Source organism: Natator depressus, chromosome 1, assembly GCF_965152275.1.
Source record: "Natator depressus isolate rNatDep1 chromosome 1, rNatDep2.hap1, whole genome shotgun sequence".
Lineage (NCBI taxonomy): Eukaryota > Metazoa > Chordata > Testudines > Cheloniidae > Natator > Natator depressus.
The window spans coordinates 98,090,167-98,117,472 of record NC_134234.1 but is presented as its reverse complement, the minus strand read 5'-3'; the positions used below and the strand labels follow the sequence as shown (position 1 = coordinate 98,117,472).

General features: G+C 41.4%; 1 protein-coding gene across 14 annotated transcripts in view; it reads left to right on the top strand.

The window, feature by feature from the left end:
* The window catches only part of DOCK9 (dedicator of cytokinesis 9), a 328,156-nt gene that overhangs the window by 287,172 nt on the left and 13,678 nt on the right, over positions 1-27,306 (top strand). For 11 of the 14 annotated variants that reach the window (XM_074962965.1, XM_074962958.1, XM_074962931.1 and 8 more), the window contains 5 exons: positions 2,619-2,725; positions 18,772-18,894; positions 21,698-21,811; positions 23,388-23,534; positions 26,227-26,437. In XM_074962965.1, coding sequence (XP_074819066.1) covers positions 2,619-2,725; positions 18,772-18,894; positions 21,698-21,811; positions 23,388-23,534; positions 26,227-26,437 — 702 coding nt within the window. Of the gene's footprint in view, positions 1-2,618; positions 2,726-18,771; positions 18,895-21,697; positions 21,812-22,067; positions 22,074-22,523; positions 22,560-23,387; positions 23,535-26,226; positions 26,438-27,306 lie in introns of all 14 variants that reach the window. The other 3 variants (XM_074962978.1, XM_074962972.1, XM_074962984.1) reach the window with 2 other exon arrangements.

Sequence of the window (27,306 nt, the reverse complement as noted above, 5' to 3'; positions counted from 1 at the left end):
ATTAACAAAAAACATTGATTTGTCTGAGAGACAGGTTGGGTGGGTTATTGCTCACTAGGGGGGAAAAATCTGCTATTAGGTGCCTCCCAAGTAAGTCAAAGTTGCATCTCTGTATTTAAGGGCAGAAATTGCGTTTTAAGCTAGTAAACTATCTAAGCAAAGCTTTCAGAAAAGTAGTCTCCATGGCTACTGCCTCAACTCCCATTCCCATTCAGCCTAACTGCTGAAGTTAGTCCTTTTCTAAACATGCAAAGAACAGTAAGCATTCTTATTCACCAAACAAAAGAGGCCAAAATAAATGCAAGTATATCTCCCTTAGGTTTTTTGGGACACTTCCTTGAAGATTTATTATGTGAGCCACTTAATTTTAGCAGTGCTCAAAGACTTGTCTAGAGATTGTGTACCAGCAGCTGTCTGAAGGAAAAAGGTTTTTGCTCACTCAAGTTTTTTCCTGCTTTCCATCTAAAGGGAAAGACCATTTATAACTGGAAAGACTCCAAAGTTCCCAGCCAGTGGTGTCCTGATACATTTGTAACATTCCTATGAAAAAACGGGGGGCAGAATTTCCTGTTTCCTGGAGGAATGGGTTACATCAACCACAGGCAAGTGGGTCAAGGACACAGTGAATCAGAGATACTCCCTCAAGTGACAGGCTCTACCCTATCTGTTCTTCATCCAGCTTCCTATCTCTAACAACCCTGCAAAGTGTAATCTGATCCAGAACAAGATATCTCATCTTTTAGATATGAGACTATTAGAGGGTATTCCTCAGAAGAAAAATTCTCAAGGTTCTTCTCCATCTTCTTCATTGTTCTGAAGTGCATGAGGTGAATTTAAGCCATTCTTAGCCTCAAAAGGCTCAACAAATGGATGAAAAAATCGAAGTGTTGGATTGATAGTCCCTGGCCTCTGTAGTGTCATCCTTGTTCCACGGGGATTTTCTTATTTCAGTGGATCTGGTGAATACCTCCGTATTCCTCTCAAACTGTGCTACCACAGATTTCTAAGATTTGCTTACAGCAGGAAACATCAGTATCAGATGCTCCCATTTGGCCTGTCCTTGGTCTTCAGAGTCTTTATAAAGATGCTGGAGGTAATCATAGCGAGACTCAGATTGCACGGTATCCACTTCTATCCCTTCCTGAATGACATCTTGATCAGAGCTTGTCAAGGCTGATTCCCCACTCTGACACTTAGAGTGCAGAAGCTGGGGGCCCGCAAGGACTCTAAAAATTAATACTGGCCACTCCTGGCTTGTATTGAACTCCCAAGGTTACAGCTTTTCTCTGACCTTGGATTGGTAAATGTTGCCACCACCCAAGTGCAAAACCCCTTTGAGAATCCAGAAAGATGCACTTGGGAATTCCTTCCTGTAGGGTACCCTCAAGCCCTTTCTCATACATCCTCCGGGGAAGAGCTGAGAAAGAAGGAGGGGGGAAAAAAAGGGAAATCAGCTGTTGCCAACAGCTAATTAAACAACATGTGCAAAAACCTCTTAAGACATAAAAATCCAGTTCTGTTCTTAAAAAAGGTAAATTTTATTAATAAAAAAAAGAAGAAAATACATTTGGGAACTTAGGCTTTTGCTAGATTTTAAAAAAAAACAACAAACCTACAAGGATTAAGCATCAAGAATAGCTCTCTTTCGGTCCAGCTTAAAGGTTACAAGCCAAACAAAAGTACCTGGGGTTAGCACAGAGGAACCCACAAGCCATAAAGAAAGAAAAGGGATAAACCTAATCGTGTCTTCCTAGACATTTCCTGATCTACTTACATATCTGGGGTTTTAGATGAGTAGTTGCTAGGTATGATACTGATGATTTTTCATACCTGTCCCAAGCCTCTCACAGCATAACGGCTCCCTGTCTTCCTCTCCCCAAGAACAACAACAGATCAACAAGAGAGGAGTCTTGTTTCAATTTTTAAAAGTTCTAGCCTTCCCATTGGCTCTTTTGGCCAGGTGCCCACTCACTTCCTTTTATCTTTGCATAGCAGTGAGATTTTTTAACCTTTTACAGGTAGAGCAATTAGAGAAGAGCTACTACGAGGTATTTTATAGCTACTGGCTGGCTGGGTGTCCATAAAAGCGATTTATTGTGCTCATTAGCTTTCTGCAGCAGAAGTACACAATGCTACCAACTTACCTCTTGAAACAATTTTTTTGAAAACCTTATGTTTGTGTAATTTCTGACTGCATAAAGTTTAATGACGTTTTTCACTTTTTGTTTTAGCACAGAAAGTTTCCTAGATTACAGAGAAATGAAGTGCTACAAGAGAACAATAAATCCTTTTCCATCTTCAGTCATAAATGAATATTATCTGTTAATACATTGGCCCTGGCCACCTTGGTTTTTTGGAGGAAAGAGAATAGAAATATTGCTGAAATTTTTACTACTTCCAATGTCCAAAGTAAATATTAAAGATATGTGTTGGTTTAAATAATTCATTGAGCACATTGCAAATTTTTCTTTGTCATTTTGGTGCATTCAGATACATTAGCATGGATTTTCTGTCCTGTCAAAACTGGTGCACCATGACTTAACATAATCCTAATGAAAGGACAAAAATATATGGATAGCAATGAATTTAATGTTTATATTTTTCTTTTTCAATAATAGGAATGTTTAAGCAAGGCTGTACCACTTTCAGAATAATCACACCAAATATAGATGAAGAGGCTTCAATGATGGAGGATGTTGGGATGCAAGATGTTCACTTCAATGAAGTGAGTAAGCAAAATTCATATTTATTAAAATCAACTCTCGTAAACAATTGTTGCTTTACAGTGTTAATCTTATGATTTTTCAAATTTGTCTATTTCACTCTTGGAGTTAATTATAAAATGGATTAACTGAGCTGATCAGCCTTTAAATAACTGGGTATACATTTCTGGAAAAATAGCAGCAGCATTTCAGTAGTTCAAAATCCTCAAAGAAAAAAAAAAGGTAACCTAAAGAGAGTAACTAAGAACATAAAAACAAGTACAAAAGACTGTTACATGGGGTAAAAAAAATATGCTAACTGACAAACTACAAGATGATTGTTTTATATACCATCCAGAGCTAACCATAGTAAAGATTTTGACCACTTCACCAACAAAGATGTAGATTTAGATTTATGTAATGTCTACCAGTAATCTGATTACGTTATTTAACTTATACCATGTGTTTGAATTGGGGTGAAGGTATAGATTGATTTACTATCTGTATATTTTCACTTCTGCCAATTCAAAAAAGATTGATAAAGTAGGAGTATAACCACTTTGTCCCATTTGAGCAGTGCTTATTAAGGCCATCTTTGGAGGATTACAAAGCCTACACTCTCAAGATCTTCTGACTTTAGGAACCCAGAAGTATCAAAACTTCTTCAAGTGATTGCTCATGTGGATTCCAGTTAGGTGTGCGCATGCCACGTGCACAGTTGTTGGAAAGTTTTTTCGTAGCAGCACCCATTGGGTCGGCTGTGGAGCCCCCTGGAGTGGCACCTCTGTGGTGCTCAATATATGACCCTGCTGACCCAGTGCCTCCTCAGTTCCTTTTTACCACCCATGACACTCATTGGAACTGTGGTGGCTTGCTTTGGCAAGTGTTCCCCTAGTTCTTCCATGCTCATTCTATATAGTTTAGAGTCTCTCACAGTTTTGATAGTTTAGCTATAGTTAGGTAGCTAGTTAGTTAGTAGGCGTGGGGCGGGGGGGGTCTTTCCCACTCAAATTTCCTGCTTCCCCTTGGGACTCGGGGCATGCCTCGATCCCAAGGATTCAAGTCCTGCCACAAGCCCATGCCAATGGGCGACCCCCACGACTCTTGCATCAAGTGTCTGGGGGAGGTGCACCAGACTGACTGGTGCAAGATTTGCAGAGAATTTCACCCCAGAGTTAAAAAGGAGTGGGACTTTCGCCTCTGTGCAGAGCACTCCGGCCTCCATAAGAGAAGTGGTGCTGAGGAAAGACTCTGGGCACAGAGACCCTCAGCACTGGTGCTCCCTGGCACCGAAGCCAGTGGAGACTGCAAGGCACTGGTCTCACTCCCCAGTTCCGAAGCAGGACAGGGACCAACCCCTGCATCGAGGGCTTGTGCCCTGGAAACCACCACTAGGGGGCATCCTGTGGGGGAGCTCCTGGAACCGAAAATTCGGGAGCTGGCACTGTTTTCCAGAGGTGGGGAACTCCCCACATTGACCTCTTCGCCACTCAGGGCAACAGGAAGTGCCTGTGGTTCTTCTCCTTTCAGAACCACTGCCAAGGCTCCGTTGCGAACGCATTTCTCCTCCCCGGTCAGATCATCTACTGTACGTGTTCCCGCCATTTCTGCTTGTGCACAAGGTCCTGCTTAAAATCCAGAGGGACAAGGTGATGGTCATAATGGTGGCACCGGCATGGCACCACCAGCACTGGTACATCACGCTCCTGGAACTTTCAGTGGGCACCCCTATCGCGTTGCCCCTACTTCCGGACCTGATCACCTAGGACCACGGTCGCCTTCGTCACCCAGACCTTCAGTCTCTTCGCCTCTCAGCCTGGAAGCTTCATGGTTAAACCCCACGGAGCTCATGTGCTCGCAGTCGGTTAGGGAGGTCCTGCTTGGTAGGAAGCCCTCAACTTGGTCCACTATCTGGCCAAGTGGAAAAGGTTTGCAGTCTGGTGCTCCCAGGGCCGTACTCCGTCATTGCAGGCCTCTATTCCTCTCATCTTGGAGTACCTGTTACACCTTAAGCAGCAAGGTCTGGCAGCTTCTTTCATCAAGGTGCACTTGGCAGATATCTCTGCATTGCACCCAGGAGTGATCGGGCACTCCGTTTTCGCCAGCCCCAGGGTTGGCCACTTCTTCAAACGTCTGGAGCATCTGTACCCACAGATTCGGCAGCCGATCCCTGCGTGGTATCTCAACCTGTTTCTCTCCAAACTGATGGGGCCTCATGGAAGGTTGCCTTTCTAGTCTCCATTACTTCGGCAAGGAGTGTTTCAGAACTTAAGGTCCTCACCTCTGACCCTCTGTCATAAATATAAAGGGAGGGGTAATCACCTTTCTGTGTACAGAACTATAAAATCCCTCCTGGCCAGAGACAAAACCCTTTCATCTGTAAAGGGTTAAGAAGCTAGGATAACCTCGCTGACACCTGACCAAAATGACCAATGAGGAGACAAGTTACTTTCAAATCTGGGGAGGGGGAAACTAAGGCCTCTCTGTCTGTGTGATGCTTTTGCCGGGACCAGAGCAGGAATGCAGGTCAGAACTCCTGTAAAGAGTTAGTAAGCAATCTAGTTAGATATGCATTAGATTCTGTTTTGTTTAAATGGCGGATAAACTAAGTTGTGCTGAATGGAATGTATATTCCTGTTTTTGTGTCTTTTTGTAACTTAAGGTTTTGCCTAGAGGGATTCTCTGTTTTGAATCTGATTACCCTGTAAGGTATTTACCATCCTGATTATACAGAGGTGATTCTTTTACTTTTTTTTTAATTAAAATTCTTCTTTTATGAACCTGATTGTTTTTTTCATTGTTCTTAAGATCCAAGGGTTTGGATCTGTGTTCACCTATGCAAATTGGTGAGGATTTTTATCAAGCCTTCCCCAGGAAAGGGGGTGTAGTGCTTGGGGGGATATTTTGGGGGGGAGACATTTCCAAGTGGGCACTTCCCCTGTTCTTTGTGTAACACTTTGGTGGTGGCAGCTTTTAACCTAAGTTGGTAAGAATAAACTTAGAGGGTCTTTCATGCGGGTCCCCACATCTGTACCCTAGAGTTCAGAGTGGGGAAGGAACTATGACACCCTCCCTACATGGTTTTCTTTAAGGACAAGGTACAGTTTAGACTTCACCCTGCTTTCCTTCCGAAGGTTGTGTCCCAGTTTCACTCCAACCAGAATATTTTCCTGCCTGTTTTTACCCTAAACCTCATGCGAGCAGCCGGGAGCAAAGACTCGACTCACTGGACGTTCGACGGGCGCTCACCTTTTACATAGAGCACACAAAGTTGTTCCAAAAATCGAACCAGCTGTTCGTGGCGGTGGCAAACCATATAAAAGGTCTTCCGGTTTCATCGCAGAGGATCTCATTGTGGATCACCTCCTGCACCTGCTACAAGTTGGCCAACCTTCCAGCCCCAGCACATTCCACAAGGGCTTATTTGCCTTCCCACGCTCACCCCACAGTAGCAGCTCCTGCAACTCCAGTCCTGCAGGGCTGGCTGGGCTCAGCGCCCCACTCCAGTCATTGTGACCTGGTGCACAGGATCACAGCACTGCTCAGGATTGGCCTAGTCACCCCTCCGGCATGATGACAGGGGGATGGCTGGGCCAAACTTTTGTGAGTGGCACTGTGACCCCAGGTGCCAGATTGCAGTGCTGCTTACCCAGATTTGACAAGGCCTCTCCCAAAACCTGAATGGCCCAGAGGCTGCAACACCCAGAGCAGGGAACGAGTCCAGCCAGCCCCATGGAACAGGAGCCACAGGATCTGCCACTATTGTACACATGATGTACTTATATAGTACTTATTATGTTAATGTGTTTATTAGGTATCGTGGTTAAGAAATATTTAGTAAGCCAGATTTTTTTGCACTAAAGTTATTTACTGGTTTGCGACAGGCCATCAAGATTTACAAATGGGTCCTCAGCCCAAAAAGGTTGAGAACCATTAGTGTAAGAGAAAATGACTAGTATGTGTTCAAGGAATATTTCAAAACTGACCACCATTTATAATGTCCTAGATGTTTAATTGTAACAATCGGAAACTGCTTGGACTTTTTCCCCCATTACAGGTCTACTTATGGAAATTTTCCAAAAAAAATCGAATCTGTTTTTTTTTTTAAAATAAGTCAATTGTGTAGACTTTTTTAACAGATCTACAGTGTAATATGGTCAATGTGCAGTGCAGGGAAAATGAAATGTACCACCAAATCTCCCTGGAGAATCAGAAGGATATCATGTTAGTCACTGTGAGCAATTCACACTCCACTACATGGAAGGAATACCCACGGAGAATTATTATTTTTATGTATATATATATGTGTGTGTGTGTGTGTGTGTATTGGTGGGTCCCACACTTCCGGGCAGATTCAGTGGCCTCAGAAACTCACTAAGGCCCCAATGTGATCTTCTTTTCACAATGTAGCGGCAAGAGTCACAGCCTATTGAGTTACTTTCATCACAGGCCAGAAATGGGAACGGGAAATATCCCACAGTCTTTGTTGCTCCATAGCGCTCAGTAGGCACAGTTCGGCCTCCTGACTGGACCGAGGCCTGCTTCCCCTCTCAAGGGGATCTCTGTAGAGCATGGGTGCGCGGGGGGTGGGGGACCCAGGCCCACCCTCTACTCTGGGTTCCAGCCCAAGGACCCTAATGGTAGCAGCTGTTGGCTGATTTCCCTTCACCACTGAAGCTGCTTTGAGTCCCTGGGCCACTTCCCCGTGGTCCCCTTTTCCTAGATTCACCCTTACCTCAGGATACAGCAGTGCTTCCTCTCCTGCAGTTCCTTTCACCTGGGCGCTCTCAAGGGAACTGGAAAGGAGAGCTTTTGAGCAGTATGAGTGAGACCTTGATTGGTTCCAGCTGTCTCCATTAGCCTAATGGCCTTAACTGACCCTTTGCCAGTTAATTGGGGTCAGGTGCTGGCATTAGCCTAACAACCTTAACTGGTTAATTGGCGTCAGGTGTCTTGATTGGCCTGGAGTAGCCTTTGTTTGGCTATCCAGGGAATAGGGACCTGCTCCTTCTGAGACTGATATACCTGCCTTCTACTACTCTCTTATATCCTTCAGGTCTGAGTCTCTCTCTCAATATATATATATTCTTCTCCGAGTGATGTCCCTGGGGGTGCTCCACTTCAGGAGTCGGTGCATACCTGCAGCGTAGAGCAGAGAATTTCAGCATCAGTGTCCATCTGGATTATGCATGCACAGTGGCTATCTTGTGGTGTCATTGGCGCCTCATCTAGAGCGCCCGTGCCCCAACCTCAACCGTGCTCACCCAAAAGTGGAGCTCCATAGTGGGGTCCCGTCAGCCAGGGTCAGATCTAGAAAACATAGTTAGAAATAGTTCGTTTCAGTATATAGTTAGTATTAGTCTTAGTTAGTTATTTACAAAAAAAAATATTATTTAAAACCGCACTCAACTATGCCTGGTTCCCCAGGTTTTAAAAGATGTGGCTTGTGCTGAAACACTATGCCCTTCTCAGACAGACATTCCCTCTGCATCCGCTGCCTTGGTGAGTTGCATATTCCCCAAAAGTGCACTCACTGTAGCAACTTGAAGACCAAAACCAGGTGGAATCAAGACCTACACCTGAAGTTCATACTTACGGAGAAATCTCTCTGCCTGGCCTCAGACCCCGGACAACAGACCCCTTCTCCAGGGCGATCCCTGGGTACCTCAACCTCAGCGAAAGACAAGGCTCATTCCTCAAAAAGCTTGAGGAAAAGAGCTACAACCTCACCACAGAGAGAGCCAACAAAAAAGAAACGGTTTCCTGCCAGGTTTCTGTCTTCGGTGCCAACCACTCCAAGGGTATGCACCTTCAAGGCACCGGGACCTCTGTCGAGTCCTATAGTAAAGATAAGGAGTCTAGAAGCATGTCTAAACCTACCACCTCCTCTGCAGCACCAACAACACCAGTGAAAGAAACGGCACCAAAGCTGTCACAGGTGGCTGTGCAACCACTACCCATGCCGACAGTTTCATCGGCACCAGCAGAGAGGGCAAAGATGGCACCAACAGCACCAACCAAGTCAAGTTACAAAGCCTCGGCACCACACACAGTACCATCAAAAACACTGGCACTGTTAGCAATGGCACGAAACTGCCAGCACCACACTATTTACTAAACCATAGAGACATCCTGGTGTCCTCCATACCAGTCTCTCCACTCTTTGGCACCGATGGCTCCCTGGAGCATACAGCACCTGAACAATCAGCCTCACCCAACACCCCACCATTCTCTAGCAACAAGGACGATGAGCACAAAGAGGGTGTCATCCCCTCACACCACTCTTCACCAATTGAAACCAGATCATCTTTGGGACCTGTGCGATCAATGGCCCAATATGGACAAGATATGCAGCCTTGGTATGGACAGCCATGGATATGCCCAGCCATGCCCTTCCCCATGCAATGGTCACACTGGGACTCAGGGGCAGCCTACAGGGCACCTTATAACCAACCTCCCACCCCACATAGAAGTAGGATAAGATAACCATCACCATTCTCCATACCAGATACTTCTGAAGTCCAACATGAAATGGGACAAGAGGGAGGAGGGCACAGAGCAGGACACGACATCAAAAGCACATAATTCCTCATAGTCACCAGATGAAGCCAAAATGCCCCCACCTCCCACTGCTGATGATGATTTTAAGCAGTTCCAAGAACTGTTTAAACAGGTGGCACAGAGCTAAGAGATCCCACTCAAGGAAGTATCTGTGCTTCTTCCAGTGCTTGCTCATGTCGATTCCACATAGGTGTTTGTGCACCACGTGTACAGTCGTCAGAAGGTTTTTCCCCTAGTGGTGTCCGTCCGGTCAGCTGTGGAACCCTCTGGAGCCAACTCACCTTTATGGCGGTGTGTATATGTTCCTTCTGACCCGCCGCCGCCTCGAGTTCCTTCTTACGGCCAGTGATGGTCATTGGAGCTGAGTGTCTCTCTTGCTTCGGCAAGTGTTTCCCTTAGTATCTCTGTTTTGTCAGCCTGTAAATAGTTAAATAGTTAGTGTTTGTTACAGTAGTTAGTAGTTGGAGTTGGGGGTTCCCCCCACCCCAGTTCCTTCCCCTCTTGGGGTTCGCAGCCATGCCTCGATCCCAAGGCTTTAAACCATGTGGAACCTTCCACAAGCCCATGCCATGGGGCAAGCCCCATGACGCCTGCCTAAAGTGTCTGGGGGAGGCACATCAAACGGATGGCTGCAAGATCTGCCAAGGGTTCTGCCCGAGAACGAAAAAGGAAAGGGACTTCAGGCTCAAGCAGCTCCTCATGGAGGCAGCCCTCTGTCCCGAGCTGGCCCCAGGCCAGCAGGACGTGGCACCGACACCTTTGTGTGGAGCACTCCAGTCTCCGTTAGAGAAGTTACGGCACCGAGGAAGGACAATATGCATAGAGACCCTCGGCACTGTCACTCCCCAGTGCCAAAACCCATGGCGGTAACATGGCACCACTCGCATTCACTGGTGCCACATAAGCAGCACAAGAAGACTGATAGACAGCACTTGCCCACGGTGAGAGCAGCCGAGACTGACCGCGCTAGTGGTGTGGGTCCCGTGCAGGGGCACTCAGCACCTCTCTTGCAGGAAACGACACTATTGACTGTGGGCCCGCAGAGTGGTCTTTCGAATTCAGAACAGTTGGACTCTTCTGCTAGAGAGTGTCAGATGAAGGAGTTGGAGCTCCCTTCCACCCCGGATACATTTGAGGCGACCAGGGACCCGATTGCCATGATGGCACAGCAGTCCTCCGCCAGGCAGGACAGACCTCCGGCACCTCAAGGCATGGCACCATCTAGAGGCAAGCCTGTGATGATAAAGCACCACTCACCATCCCACTCGGCACCGCCGTGGTCTCTACACTTGGAGTCTCTGTCATAAGACTCACCAGGGAGGATTTCAGAGCGTGCGTATCTCTAAATGCAAGAACTTTACTGCACAATTTACAATAATGAGATTGTATTATATAAGCCCCTTTGTCATTCCTTACAAAGATAAATTTATGTTTCTCATCACAGGAAATTATCCTGCCTTCCCTCTGTCTGCATTCTAAGCATAAGGTGCAAACACTTTAGCACAACTAGGAATATCCATTTAAAACAAACTTTTCTACAAGAAATTCAGAATGTTTTCATTTCACCTCTGGAGATACCAGGTCAATCTAAATATTCTCTGGATGGATATCGGTACAGTGCTGCCTCAGGGGAAACAAATGTTAATTCTCTAGCCAGCATTCCATTTCAGAGCACATAGCAGATCTCTAGGTGCATCTTGGGCAGAGAGAACTTCTCTTCAGGGAAAAAAAAACTACAAAGCAGCAAGGTACATGTTGCTGTTTATCTTTGTAAAACACTGAAAGTTAGATTTTTCATTCTTTTGCGCAAGCATCTGTAACGATCTTGGGGTTCATTAAATAACAAACCAGTGAATGAGAAAGGAATAAAACTTCAATAAAATAAACTGGAGAGCATCTCTGGTGAACTGCTGCATAGTGTTCCCAACCCCCGCCTCCAGGGAAAATCTCCAAATTCCTATGTTCATAATATTGTCCCTTTTGAGGGAGCATCTCTAAATTATAATCTTCTACTAACATATCTCTACAGCATCTACACAGGATGTATTATTAGAGAGGGGGATTTTCTCTCTTCTTGCCTTTTTTCCCCTCTTTAAGAATCTGAACACTAACTTCCTAGTCTCAATGGACAAGTGAAGGTGTTATCAAAATAGAATGGAAAAATTTAATGTCTGTTGAAAATTTCCTTTCTGTGATTAACATCTCTGCTAGTCCTTCCCAAAATGGAAAAAAAATAAAAGTACGTTTGTTTTGATCTTAGTGCATATTGGAAACCTTATGTAGACAGGGAGGAATTGAAGTCATAGTTGAAGATTTAAAGAAGGAAGGTTTATGCTGAAATTAATCTAAAGAAGTTTATTATATCATTTTGGAAGTACTCATTCAGATGGCAGCAGGAATGAGTTTGGTACAGCAGACTGCTTTCTAAGCAACATTTTCAGCTGCCTCTGGATCCACTGTAGACAGAGACAACACAGACGTGAAGAACTAGTGGAGATCTTCACAGAAAGAAAATGAGCATGTACCAAAATTTTCCATTCTCTGAAACAGTAAGGTTCTGAGAAGAAAATAATGCAGTTAAATGAAAGCACTGAGGGGTTTGTATTATCAAAGGGAATTGGTTGTTTTTAACCAGCTCCTTATGGTGTTACTTATCCCAACCAAATTCAAAGTCCATATTGATCAATTTCACAGCCAGAGGATTTTTAAATTGGTCAGTTTCACCTTTTCAGATGTTTACATCTGAAATTTAACGGTTTTTCTGGCAGCAGGGGGAGTTCGGACCCACATCAATAAGCCTCCTCCAGCTGCAGGAACTTTCAGGGCTGCTGCCCAGCACTGTAGCTTCCTGCAGAAGTGGGAGGCACTCAGAGGTGGGTCTGATCTCCCATCCCCACCCCCTAGAGCTGCCATGCAAGGGAAGGACAAGTCCTGTCCCTCCCCAGTCCAGCAGCAAGGGGGAGATCAGAGTTCACAAGGAAGGGCTTATTTCACAGTCCGTGACACGTTTTTCACAGCTGTGAAATTGGTAGGTTCTCACCTGTAATTAGTCAAGTAAATTGTTTTGAGGAGCAGTTGGTGGGTGAGTTCTAGTGCCTCCCGCTGGAAGTCATCAGTAATGCCTTCAAGTTCCATGTTGGAGAGCAGATCCACCCATATGTTCAAGATAAACATACTGTTTCAGAGAAGAAAAATTACAGGTTAAGACCAGAGTTTCTTTGCCTAGTGTGACTTTGTGGTGGCATGTTTAAAAAAATCAGTGCTCTTGTACTGTAAGCAGTTTCTGATAGTTATATTTTTCACAGGTAAACATAACATACTGTATAGTAGCGATGCTTGTTTAGTTTTGAGCATCTGACAAGCAATAGAAATCCAACAAATATGATTGTAAAAATGAAGTTAGAATTTGAGGATAACAGTAAATTCTATGGTTTAGTGATTTTAATGTATGTATTAATATGAACTCTAATACTTTCTTTTATCTCGGAAGCACAAACAAGAAGCATGGAAACAAGCAACATTGAGAGATAACTGAACTTATGGCATAAGGCTATTCTTTATCAGTCATATTTGAATGTGGTTTTGCCCGTTTCATCTCTCGGACATAAATAAATAAACCTTTAACAAGGTCTATAGTTCACAAGATTATCACAAAATGATAGAACTGAGGGGGTTATAAAGTACCTAAGTGTACATGTAAAGGAGCGATGGGGAGGAGCATCTTAACATACTTAATTGAGGAAAAATTAGACCAGTCTAGCATAAATGTAGCAGTAGTCAGGTAATAAGCTTTTACAAATATCTTGAACGGTGTAACCTACAATTTCATTTTAAGGAGGGGAAATAATCAAATGTTTCTGTTTCACCTCTGGAGCATCCAAAAACAGTGTCCCCTTCCCCATCACCAAAAGCACAGCTAGATCACAAGTAATGAACTCATCAATAATAATGAATGTCTGTTATTCCATCATGTGACTTTTCTTATGTATCACTTCTTTTTGTCAGTCTTTTAAGCTTCTAAGATCTTTGGGGCAGGAACCACCTATATCTTTGTTCTTGTATAGTGCTGAGCATAGTATCAGTTGTAAATAATGTTAATACTCTTTAATACTAGCCTGCTGACTAACAAGCTGTTCTCCTTTTACTTGGATGACTAGCTACTGAAGACTCCATCTAAGCAAGTTATAGTGTGGTCTTTAGAAACCATTTTTTTTTCCCTTCAGGTCACCCTCTTTTCTATTAAGAAGATAGAAATGTCTTGGTTATACTTCATACAGGCACTATTGAATTCAGTCCAGTAAGGCAATTGACTTCCTTATGGACAGTCAGTTCAGGGATGTTCTAAGGAGAGTCATTCTACTTGAGCAGCTGCATGCATGCCACAGTGCAGCTTTTGGCACAAGAAGGTTCTGGTCCAGGACTGGGACTCCTAGGTGCAACGATAATATAAATAATAACAGCTCAACTGTTTTAGGATGAGACTCTGCAGAATAAACAGCTGGAGATATGGTAACAATGCTACTGTAATTGAGCTGCATACAGTATAATTTTGGAATGTATTTGCGCTTTAACAAAACAAATTTATTATCAATTAAAATGGACAAAGGTATTTGTGAATATAGTATATTCATACCTAGCAATTAGCTGTAACTGATATTACATTATAGCCGCAAATGTGCTTTTAGAATCTCTGAATTAACCATGTGAAAAACCTTCAAAAAAACCCAAATGTATAATTTTTCATAAGCACTGAAGGGATAAGTACTTCTGATTTCCTAGAATTAAAGTAGTTAAATAGTAATACACAAGTTCATAGTGTCAAGTCATATAAAAATAAGTGGAAGATAAAAAAGTGTGGTTACCATTGTACAGTGTACTTTAAGCCACATTATAAGAGTAATAAACACTGCAGCCCCACCATGCTGTCCACAAAAAAATGCAGCACTTGAACTTCATGAATATGGCATTACATACCTCAGTACATGGTGGAAGAAAGACTACGCTACATCAAGCAACACAGTTAAAGTGCTAAAGTTGTAAATCAGCTCTTGCACAATCACGTATACTGATGTCTACAGATAGAAAATTAAAGATTATGGTCCTGTTCATGCCCCTGTTAAATGCCTTAGGTAATTCTGTGTTCTTCCTCCAACAAGGCAGAGCACAGAAGGCACAGCTAGAGAGAAGAAGAGAGCAAAGATGATTTTATGCCCTACAGTGACCTGCGTCAGGCCCAACAATGCATTCTATATATAATTTCTTTAAAAAATATATATATATATATACACACACACACACACATATATATATATAGCCTAATTTGGAATAACAAATACATCAGAACTGGGTGAGGAGAGGCGAATACATTCACCATTTTAAAATTTCATCTCTCCCTTTTTAAATTTTATAGTCCACTAGTCTAGTAGTCTACAGATGACCAATGGAATGGAAAAGCAAAACAGGATGAGAGAAAGAATATATAGTCAAAGTTACCATATTATGAAACTAGTTTCTCTTTAATGTATTGAAATGCTTGCAAACTATAGACACAGTACTTCTAAACATTAAATGGTGACCCAAACAAAGCAAATGAAAGAAAAATTTTAAATGATTGCCAAATCTTACCGCAACTATTGAAACTGCTTAGAATGAAAAATAGTTCATGTAAATACCACTTACTGAAATAAAATACATTGGCCATAATTTTGTGCTAACAAATAAAGCTTGTATACAAGGCTAATATTAACATTTTACTTATGTAACAATTTTGTATACTTGGTTAAATCTGCTGGTGTCTGTAACTCTGTTAATTCATATGAAACAAATGTAATTTCTAATATGGCCACATAAAATATTTTACTTATTCATAGATCCATAGATATTTAGGTCAGAAGGGACCATTATGATCATCTAGTCTGACCTCCTGCACAACGCAGGCCACAGAATTTCACCCACCACTCCTGCAACCTCACACCTATATCTGTGCTATTGAAGTCCTCAAATCGTAGTTTAAAGACTTCAAGGAGCAGAGAATCCTCCAGCAAGTGACCTGTGCCCCATGCTGCAGAGGAAGGCAAAAAACCTCCAGGGCCTCTTCCAATCTGCCCTGGAGGAAAATTCCTTCCCGACCCCAAATATGGTGATCAGCTAAACCCTGAGCATGTGGGCAAGATTAATCAGCCAGATACTACAGAAAATTCTTTCCTGGGTAACTCAGATCCCACCCCATCTAATATCCTATCACAGGCCATTGGGCCTATTTACCATGAATATTTAATTACCAAAACCATATTATCCCATCATACCATCTCCTCCATAAACTTAACGAGTTTAATCTTAAAGCCAGATAGATCTTTTGCCCCCACTGCTTCCCTTGGAAGGCTATTCCAAAACTTCACTCCTCTGATGATTAGAAACCTTCGTCTAATTTCTAGTCTAAATTTCCTGGTGGCCAGTTTATATCCATTTGTTCTTGTGTCCACATTGGTACTGAGCTTAAATAATTCTTCTCCCTCTCCGGTATTTATCCCTCTGATATATTTATAGAGAGCAATCATATCTCCCCTCAACCTTCTTTTAGTTAGGCTAAACAAGCCAAGCTCCCTGAGTCTCCTTTCATAAGACAAGTTTTCCATTCCTTGGACCATCCTAATAGCCCTTCTCTGTACCTGTTCCAGTTTGAATTCATCCTTCTTAAACATGGGAGACCAGAACTGCACACAGTATTCAAGGTGAGGTCTCACCAGTGACTTGTATAACGGTACTAAAACCTCCTTATCCCTACTGGAAATACCTCTCCTGATGCATCCCAAGACCGCGTTAGCTTTTTTCACATATCACACTGGCAGCTCATAGTCATCCTATGATCAACCAATACCCCAAGGTCCTTTTCCTCCTCCATTACTTCTAATTGATGCGTCCCTAGCTTATAACTAAAATTCTTGTTATTAATCCCTAAATGCATGACCTTACACTTCTCACTATTAAATTTCATCCTATTACTATTACTCCAGTTTACAAGGTCATCCAGATCCTCCTGTAGGATATCCCTGTCCTTCTCTAAATTGGCAATATCTCCCAGCTTTGTATGATCCGCAAACTTTATTAGCACACTCCCACTTTTTGTGCCGAGGTCAGTAATAAAAAGATTAAATAAGATTGGTCCCAAAACCGATCCTTGAGGAACTCCACTGGTAACCTCCCTCCAGCCTGACAGTTCACCTTTCAGTAGCACCCGATCCTATTCCTCCAATCCTGAAATAAACTTGGTTCATTATTGTAATATTTAAACTGATTTTTTTTCTTATTTCTCTTTGGAATTCTAATACAGTCATTGCAAATTTATGGGAACAATTTCCCTTTTGTCATTCTAGAAGTCCTGAATTAACTTTTATACCCGCGTCATAAGTCACTACAGCCTATATTTTTCACACAATACATTTCCTTAATCTAGCCTCAGAGTCCATTTCCTGCAAACCCTTTATCATTCTAGCTTTTCTCCACACTCTGTCCAATTTCTCTTCACTGTACTATTGTAAATGTGCGTGTAGTACTCCAGTTGATAGAATTCGTCTGATACAGTAACTCCTCACTTAAAGTCATCCCGGTTAACGTTGTTTCGTTATGTTGCTGATCAGTTAGGGAACATGCTCGTTTAAAGTTGTGCAATGCTCCACTCTTACGTTGTTTGGCTGCCTGCTTTCTCCACAGCTGGCAGCCTTCCTACGTGCCCCCCCTCCAAACACCCACAGTGCCTCCAGCCCGCTGGCAGACCCCACGGATCAGCTCCTTCCCCCGCCTTCTGCCCGCTGCAATCAGCTGGCTTGCGGTGTTTTGGAGGAAGGAGGGAGGGGGGAAGAGCGAGGACTTGGCGCGCAGGCTCCCCCTGACTCCTGAACGCGGCAAGCCAGCTGATTGCCCCGGGCAGGAGGGAGGGGGAGGAGCGTGGACTCGGCACACCTCCCTCCTGCCCTGGGCAATCAGCTGTTTTGCCACGTTCAGGCGGCAGGGGAGGGAGCGGGGAGGAGCGAGGACGCAGCATGCGAAGTAAAGGGGGAGGATGTGCGGGGGGGAGAAGAGGTGGGTCAAGGATGCGGGCATGGGGGAATGGGGAAGTGGGCGAGCTGAGGGTTGAGCCCCCCCCCCCCCACCCGCCCCTGGTCCTTGCAGAGTAGGGGAAGCTGCCACTGCTGCGCAACGTGCTTGTCCTAGACTACAGCACCTTCAGCCTCCTTGCCTGCCTCATTTTCCTCCAGTGCCAGTGGGCTGTGCCTGTGTGGGGTAAGGCAGGGGCACCTCCTCTGTTTAGAACATATACCTGTATTAAATTGCTTGTTTAAAATGGTTTAAAATGTATATAATGCCTTTTGTCTGGCAAAAAAAAAAATTTCCCTGGTACCTAACCCTCCTTATTTACATTAATTCTTATGGGGAAATTGGATTCGCTTTGCATCGTTTCACTTAGTCGCATTTTTCAGGAACATAACTACAATGTTAAGTGAGGAGTTACTGTAGTTCAAGTTTGCTTATGATTTTTAATGTAATAACATTCCATTAAAAATATATGGAAAATGAACACTCTAATGACAAGTAATCCATAGTGGGTTTTTTTGAATGAAATATCTATTCTATGTTGTGCTGGACTATTAAGAGTTATAGTGGTACATAGAACAGAAAAACTTACCTTGTACAAAATGGTACCATAATTAAGTGCATAAACTATTTGCCTTAACTAATCTTCTTGCAACAAGAAAGATAGTTTAAAAAAAAAAAGAAAGAAAGCCAGAAATGTTATGCCCAACATATTTCTGCTTCCTCATATTTTTCAGTTTCTTAAACTTTCCTGGTCTTGTCATTTACCTTTTCATCTCAGACATGGTATATCAGATTCAAGTTCACAGAATGTGCATTAATAAGTACACATTTATGAATACGTACACATTTATGAATACCTATTAGTGTAATGCAGGTAATTGTACTGAAAATGTAATTAATTGGGTAGTTCTTGTAGAAACTAAATATAAACGATAAAATTTAAGTGTTGTATCCAGTTGGCTTTTTATTAGTAATGGTTTTCACAAACCAAACATAAAAAAGCACCTCAGAAACAGAAAGTTTGTTTTATAATAAGGCTTCTGAAAAGTGATTATAAAACTTATTTGCTTGACTGCATATAAACATTCCCAGAACAAAAGCCTTATAAGGCAAGCACGTTCCTTTGTTAGGTGTACTCACATTGAGTTGTCTTTGAAGTTCATGATATTCTCAAAAACAATATGTTATATAAAGTAAATGCAAAGTGTGTATGTTTGCATCCAAAACTGTGTGTTTTTTGTTACTGTGTTGGATTTTTCTAAACCGATACTCTGCCTTAAAACACAATGCCTTTACATATTTTTGTTTTGGGAATCTGTTTTTCAGCAAACTGCCATTTTCCTTGTGTTTTCTTTTAATGTAGACACAACAAAACAGTGCAAAACAACTAAATTTTACTTTTTTGTAACTTTAGGATGTGCTAATGGAATTGTTAGAGCAATGTGCAGATGGACTCTGGAAGGCTGAACGATATGAACTGATTGCTGACATCTACAAACTTATAATTCCCATTTATGAAAAACGGAGGGATTTTGAGGTATTTGATAGGCTTCTGTTTTAAAATTTGTCTGTGAAAACAGTCTAGCCTTTTGAATCTATAACAGTATGATGTATCAAATATCTCTGAACAATACAGTATCAGAACAATTTTATTTGAAATATTTGTTCAAATTTAAAGTGGCATGTTTAATTTATAACCAAAAAAGTTTGGTATTTCACTTGCACAGGTCCTGCTTCATGTACACCTTGAAGAACTAAATGGTTTTGTATTTGCCTTTCATCACTGGAATTTATACCGTGCATCCAATTAAAAATCAGTACACAAAAACAGATAGCTTTTCATAAAACAATCTTACATGCAGGTGATGCATAATCCTGCATATAATAATAAAGAGTTAATGTAATGAAGTTATTTTCAGAATTTTTTTTATCCAACTGAAAACCAGTGGCAAATACAATTCCAACTCCAAAGAAGTTCTGAGCATCTTTAACTACCATTTAAGTCAATTGGAGTTCCAGGTGCTTAATGCCTCTTAGGATTTAGTATTGTTACTTTCAGGATTGTTTTTCATAAACTTTATTCAGTAGTCATTTGATATTACATTACTGTAATATTAAATAGTATTGAAAATGCAATATGGATAATACTGAGGGATGTACTGTAGTCACTTGATGCATGATCATTGGCTATTCAGTTTGGGCCTGATCATGGCCACAGTTATACACTAACACAGAGATGTAGGGGGGAGTTGTGTCTGAACAGCCTCCCTCATTCCTTCCCTACCTTCTCTTGTCAGCAGGTGGGTAGGGGAATGGGTGATGTTTTAAAAAAGAGGCTCCAGTGACATTCCTGGCAACTATGGGCCAGTAAGCCTAACTACAGTACCAGGCAAATTGATTGAAACTATAGTAAAGGATAAAATTGTCAGACACACAGAGAAACATGATATGCTGGGGAAGAGTCAACATGGTGTCAGTAAACATGTGGACAAGGGTGATCGAGTGGATATCATGTACTTGAACTTTCAGAAAGCCTTTGACAAGGTCCCACACCAAAAACTCTTAAGCAAATTAAACAGTCATCGAATAAGAGGGAAGGTCATCTCATGGATCAGAATCTGGTTAAAAGATAGGAAACAGTGTAGGAATAAATGGTGGTGTTCATAATGGAGAGAGGGTAAATGGTAAAGTCCCCTAAGGATCTGTACTGGAACCGGTGCTGTTCAACATATTCATAAATGATTTGGAGCTGTGTGCAGTGCAGGTTGTCCCATCTCAAAAAAGGTATATTAGAATTGGAAACGGTTCAGAGAAAGGCAACAAAAACTGTCAGGAGTACAGAACAGCTTCCATCTGAGGAGAGATTAAAAACGCTTGTTCATCTTAGAAAAGAGATGACTAAGGGAGCATATGCTAGAGGTCTATAAAATCATGAATGGTGGGGAGAAAGTTAATAGGGAAATTTTATTTACCCTTTCACATAACACATGAATCAGGGTTACCCAATGAAGTTAATAGACGACAAGTTTAAAACTAAAATAAGGATGTACTTCTTTACACAACACACAGTCAACCTGTGAAACTCTTGCCAGGGGATGTTGTGAAGGCCAAAAGTATAACTGAGTTCAAAAAAGAATTAGGTAACTTCATGGACGATAGGTCAGTCAATGACTATTAGCCAAGATGGTCATGGACACAGCCCCAGGCTCTGGGGGTATATCTACACTGCAGTTAAAAACCTGTGACTGATCCATGCTACCTGACTCAGGCTAAGGGGTGTGGGCAAAGGGGTTATTGTAGTGAAGACATTCAGGCTTGGGCTGAAGCCCTGACTGTGGGTCCCTGCGCAAGGGGAGGATCCCAGAGCCCAGACATCTACACTGAAATTAAACAGCCCTTAGCCCGAGTCCACTAGCATTTGCTAGTCATGGGTTTTTAATGCAGTGTAGACATACCCTGGGTGTCCCTAAGCCAGAAGCTGGGACTGAATGACGGGGGTGATAATGACAGGGTGATAATTTCCCTGTTCTGTTCATTCCCTTTGAAGCATCTGGCACTGTCCACTGTTGGAGGACAGGATACTGGGCTAAATGGATCATTGGTCTGATCCAGTATGGCCATTTTTATATTAAGCATTGGCTATGTCATCCCACAATGTGCCAGCCAAAACAACTGAGCCAGCATATGGAGGTTAGTAATCTGCTACTACAATGGTAGTAGTTGATTCTCACTCACACTCACACACTCACTCACTCACTCCTCTTCACAAGAGGCTAACAGAGAAGTATTCCTTCCTTGCATTGTCTTTTAGTGAGGACTAGAAAAAACATAACAGTCTAGCCCTTAGGGCATGGCTACACTGGAAACTTTAAAGCGCTGTCGCGCGAGCACTCCCACAGCAGCGCTTTGAAGTGCGAGTGTGGTTGTGCGCGAGTGCTGGGAGAGAGGTCTCCCAGCGCTCCTGGTATTCCACCTCCACGAGGGGATTAGCTCCGAGTGCTGGGAGCGCGGCTCCTAGCGCTCGGGGCCTGTTTACACTAGCGCTTTAAAGCTCTCTGACTTGCTGCGTTCAGGGGGGTGATTTTTCACATCCCTGAGCCAGCAAGTTAGATCGCTATAAAATGTAAGTGTAGCCAAGCCCTTAGTGTTTTAACTCCTCTGCTATAGGTTCTAAGTGGTGGTAGTGGTGTTTGTTATTGTTAATACATTTTCTCTTAGAATGTTGATGTTAGTGACTAAAAGAGCTTTTTCTCCTTAACACAGTGCTTTTTTATGTTTAAAATAAATAGAAAGTGTTGCTTCTAAGTGCTGCCATTCCAAAATTCTGTGGTGTTTTTTAGAGACTAGCTCATCTATATGACACACTTCATCGGGCATACAGCAAAGTAACAGAAGTTATGCATACAGGGAAGAGACTCCTTGGCACTTATTTCAGAGTTGCATTCTTTGGACAGGTAAGCATTATTTAATATCACTTTTCAAACGATAAAATACAGTCAAAAAACTATTAAAGATTTTGCAACATACCCTGATTCACAGTCTTCCTTTGATTTCTATATTGATACTGCAAAATAAAAAGCATGATAGATTTGTTCTGGTAGTAATGATTGTCTGGTTTAATACATTTGTCATATCCCATGTAATTCCTCCTTATCTTCCTCAGTAAACTTTCTGCTTTTTCTTTTTCTTTCTTTTTGTTACTATCTTAAGGCAGCGGTAAGTTCTCCATAATAATAATTCTTAGCAATTTTTTGAGCACCATCTTCGGTGCCGCAGTGTGGTTTGCAAGTTTGCTTTTCAGATCTGTATGCATTCTAGCTGTTGTAATTCCAAAAATAACATTCAGTGCCATTTACAGAAACAAATCACCTATTTCCAATACATCAGCACTGCATGCTTCAAAAAACAAAATCAAAAGTTCTGGCTGACTGTGTGCATTTGACAGATTCACATCCTGTAATATATCTACACTGTCTTTGTATAAGTAAAATATGCCACAGTAGCCAAATATTGTGTACATTTGTGTGTGTGTGTGTAACCCAATTTTTAGTTAACTGATTTCATTTGGATAGCTGACAGGCTGTTTAGGGAATGGGGGAGATTGTAAACTACCTTGAGCAATATAACCTTCAATTTATTCTGTTGTTGTCTTTTATAACTTTATAGCAATACCAGTTTACAGACAGTGAAAGAGATGTGGAGGTAATTACAGTAGCTGCTTACAAAGCAAGCAATGCAGTAAAAATTACTGCATTTCAGCTTAGTTTGATGTGGGTATTTTTTTCAGTGTAGCCTGTGTTTATACATGGTATGTTTTGTTTCTTTCACTTTTTGTCCGTTCCATCTTATGACAGAAATATTTATATTTTGATTTAAAACATTAACTCAAACTTGGCTCTTTGCTTTAAAGCAGTCACCTGTTTCACCTTCCATGCACTTCTATATTTGATTCAACCAAGATTTAAAAACAGATGGTTTAACTAGTGCAAACACACAAATATTTATGTTCAATATAATGTAAAGATTTTTAAATGAGAGAGTAGGTGTGGTTTTATTTCATTGTACTGTACAATCCAGTATGTAAAACCCCTGTAAAACTGTTTTTCAATCTTTTTTTGTAAATTCTTACTGAAGCATTCAATGGAGAGTCAAATAATCCCTTTTGGCAAGGAAATGGATCTTTTGGCAAGTGAAACAGGGATGAAAACAATTCATTTTGGAAGAATATGAAAAACCAGTTTTGATCCCAAAACTTCTAATGTTAGCACATCAAATAATTACAACAATCCTTTCATAAGTTTGTAATTTTGTGTGCTTCCATTATCTGTGCACTCATTCTGTAGTAGATAATTCACTTTTTTTCTCATAGGGGACCTTTTTAACTTGGATTTATTTTGATAGATATTTTTACTTTTGCTTGAACCGTGCATTGAACATTTAAGTTTGCCTTGAAAAGCATAAACCACTCTGTATGTTGTAACAATTGGCTGTTGTTCTTTAAGGATTCTAATTATTGTTTGTTTCTTACAGGGATTCTTTGAGGATGAAGATGGAAAGGAGTATATTTATAAAGAGCCTAAACTCACACCACTTTCAGAGATTTCCCAGAGACTACACAAGCTCTACTCTGACAAATTCGGATCAGAAAACGTCAGAATGATCCAGGATTCTGGCAGAGTAAGACTATGTTTATTTGTAAAGCAGGATATGTTATTTAAAACTAAAACAAGTTTATCCCAAAATCTCATAATTTCATTTCATGAATCTCTACAAAATCAAGAGTCTGAGTTTGAATCATCACTATCCTGTCCTCGTTATGTGTGTACACATGCTGCCTATCTGAATAAAGTGTTGGCTGGAGAGGGTAAGGGGCATGATGGCTCTCATAAAGTATGCCTTAATTTTGAATTTCCTGGCTTTTGTGTCACACAGCAATATAAGGCTTTTCTGTTAAGACAAAATTGAGTAACTTTTAAATCTAGCTTCTTATCTTTAGGTCATTTGACTACTTGCTGCCCACACAGTGTACCATAGATCCTTCTCCTTCCTATGTATGCTCAGTTATCCTCACAGAGGGTTTTTCCCACTTCTGCAGCTTGGGGTAGAGTCCATATTGATACCGTTGCAGTGAGAGATACAGACCACCCTTTTGTGAAACGATTTCACAGGTTCTCAGACACTATGTGGCACAGATGGGTTCTCAGGCACAGATGGGGCAATAGTAGTACCTAGATAGAAATCTCTGTGTCCAAAGTCTAGTGTACATTAGAGCTAGAACTCCCTTTGGTAAGCCTAGCTGAGTATTTTGAGGGATAAAAATAGATAATTTGCCCACAAATCTCTCTCATATGATTGACCTCTCAAATTAGCCCTTTGCCTGCTTTGTCACTCAGAAGGAGATATTCTCTCTCGTGTTTGAGGATTCCCAAGATGGTGCACACAGCACAGAAGATCAGGCAGAACAGAGCTACAGCAACCTTCCAATTGAAAAGGGCACCTCGTGCATAAGAGGCCATTCTAGGTCCCAACTCATTCCCCTCAACATCTAGTCCAGAACTCTTGACCAGCAGCTAATTTTCACCCACCACCAAACTCCAGAGCCAGCAGCAGTTCCCTCCTAAATCACCACTTCTTGCCTCTCCTGCTTCTCTGTCTGTCTGGTAAGAAGGTCACAAGATTCATTCGACACTTGTCAGCCTAACAAGGCAGCGGTGAGGGAGAAGCTGCCCCCACTCACACTGGAACCTTACTGGGAATAAAAACTCAGGCTAGGACCAAACTTCACAGACCTATGCTGTACCCTCAGTTCTTCGCAACCGTTCCAATGTGCTTAGATATAAATGTTTTAAACCTAATGAGGATTTCTCTTACAACTAGTTAAAATTGGTGTGTTTGAGGAAAATAGGCTGTACTCTATCCTATTCATAGCTATGGACTATTCTCAGGTTTTGCCTCCATCATTCAGTCTAGTCAGAATTTTCAGGGAAGTGTCTGTCTTCCTGTCTTTGTCTCATACTCAGTAAGCAAACAGTTACCCGTAAGTTCCAGGGAAGGGGTCTGAAAACACTGCAGACTTTTCTTCAAGAAAGAATCCAACCGTGTGTCTGAGAGGGGTAGGGCACTGGACTGGGACCTTAGGAAACTTGAGTTCTAGTCCCAATTCTGCCATTGGCCTATTAGGTGACCTTGGACAGGTCTCTTCACTTTTCTGTGCCTCGTTTTCCATATCTAAAATCGAAATATAGCACTTGACAAAAGAGGAAAGTACTGTATAGGAGTTAGGTACATATTTCCTTTAATATTATCTCCCTGCTCATGCCTCCTCTTTTCAGGAAAAAGAGCAACAATACTATACAAAAATTGACAGTCAGAAGTATCTGGGGTTTATGGTCCCTATCATCATAGTATTGGAGTGCCTCACAGACATGAATGAGTTTATCATAACAATTCCCCTGTGAGGTATGGAAGTATAATTATCGCCACTTTATAGATGGCAAGTTGAGGCACAAATAGATAAAATTATATATTCAGAGTCATACAGGCAGAGGCAATAATTTAAACCCATGTCTCCCAATTCCCAACCTAGTGCCTTAATCACAAAGTGAAATCCTGACCCCATTAAAGTGTTAAAAAACAAACAAACAAAACTCCCATTGTTTTCAATTTCAGGATTTCACCCAATGACTTTGTTTGAATGTTTGTAGCGTTAATACTTTTAGTGGTTTACTGAGTTGATTTGTCATGTTCTGGTGACATTTCTGGCATGTTTTGTTTTATGTTTAATTTTTCTGTGTGATCTTTTGACTTGTTTTTTTGCTTTTGATAATATTTTTCTCTGAGATGGTATGCTATAAAGAATATTTTTAACTAGTAACAATATAACAATAATAATTTTTGACTTCCAGGTTATCCTTGTACCAGCTGTAGAGAGACAGGGCACCAGTATTTGTTTCCTCACTTCTGAGTGCTGAATTGTGCAAAAAGAACGAGGAGTAGTTGTGGCACCTTAGAGACTAACAAATTGTTGAAACTTAATCTTCTGTTAATGTAGCATCTTAATGGAATTTAATATAATTTGCTATGTTGACACTGCTTTGGGTATGTGTCTTTTATCTGCAGTCCTGTACTCTAAAAATATGGAAAATTGTGTCACTAGACAAATATACTAATGTTATACTATAGCTGCCTGTAACTTTTAAGTTAATAAAGGAGAGTACTTCAGTTTTGAAATCAGTGGAGCTGAGGGGTTTCACATCTGGATTTACTTGCAGAACCAGAGCCAAATTTACTTTCCAAAACCTATGCAATTTCAAATTAAAAAATCAACTTTAAATAGTTGCAATGTAAATATTTTTCTATTTTTTTAAAGGTGAATCCCAAGGATTTGGACTCAAAATATGCATACATACAAGTTACACATGTAGTCCCATATTTTGAAGAAAAGGAATTGCAAGAGAGAAAAACAGAGTTTGAAAGAACGCACAATATTCGTCGTTTTATGTTTGAAATGCCTTTTACTCAATCTGGTAAAAGACAAGGAGGAGTGGAAGAACAGTGTAAACGACGAACTATTTTGACAGGTATTGTATGATGGATTTCTCTTTTTAAAGAGGACTACTTTTTTGTATTATGTCTTCATATTTAGCTCTTGGTGTTTGGAATTCTGTGAGTGAATAACCTCTTGTGTTTTGTCAGGAGAATCCCAATTCATTTCAAGGATTTTATGCAAGACTGTTGATGGTAGCTACGAAAGCAAAATAAACCCAAAGATTAGGTGGAGGCCAAACTTCTCTTTTTAAAACTGTACATACACGTCGTGATTTTTAAATGTAACAAGGAAGTCCTCTTAACGTTTCTGTAAGAGAGTACTGATCCTATGGCAGTACGTTTTGTCATGTGATCCCTTTGCACTCCAATAACTGCTGATTAGAGAATGTGAAGGAAGAGACATAAGAATAGGATCACACATAGCCTTTACTTTCAAATTAATATTTTTGTTTTGGATAAAGGGATTCCTTGATCCTTTTTTTTTTTTTGTGCACCCTTAGTTATAATGCAATAAATAATAAGAATATGGAAACTAGGGCTAAGAGTTATCCCCATATCAGTTAGGGCTGTGATCTTGGATAAGACACCTCAGTGGAAAAGTGCTGTAAGAATCCATGATTGTGATTCAGCAGATGTCAATCTTCCTTCTTGGATTGGTACTTAATTAGTGCCTCAAGATATTGTCACAGATATCTGTTACTGGAAGAGCTGATGATCTGGCTGTGGTTTAGGATTGAGTTCAGTTGGTTTGTTCTGTCATGAACTTTCAGTATGATCTTGGGTGAGTCATTCATTAGTTTGTCTTAACTTTCCCATTGTTATCTTTAAAATGAACATAATAAACTTCTCTCTCTCTTATGGGTGTAGATGTAAGTGCCTTAATTCACTAGTGCCTACAAAA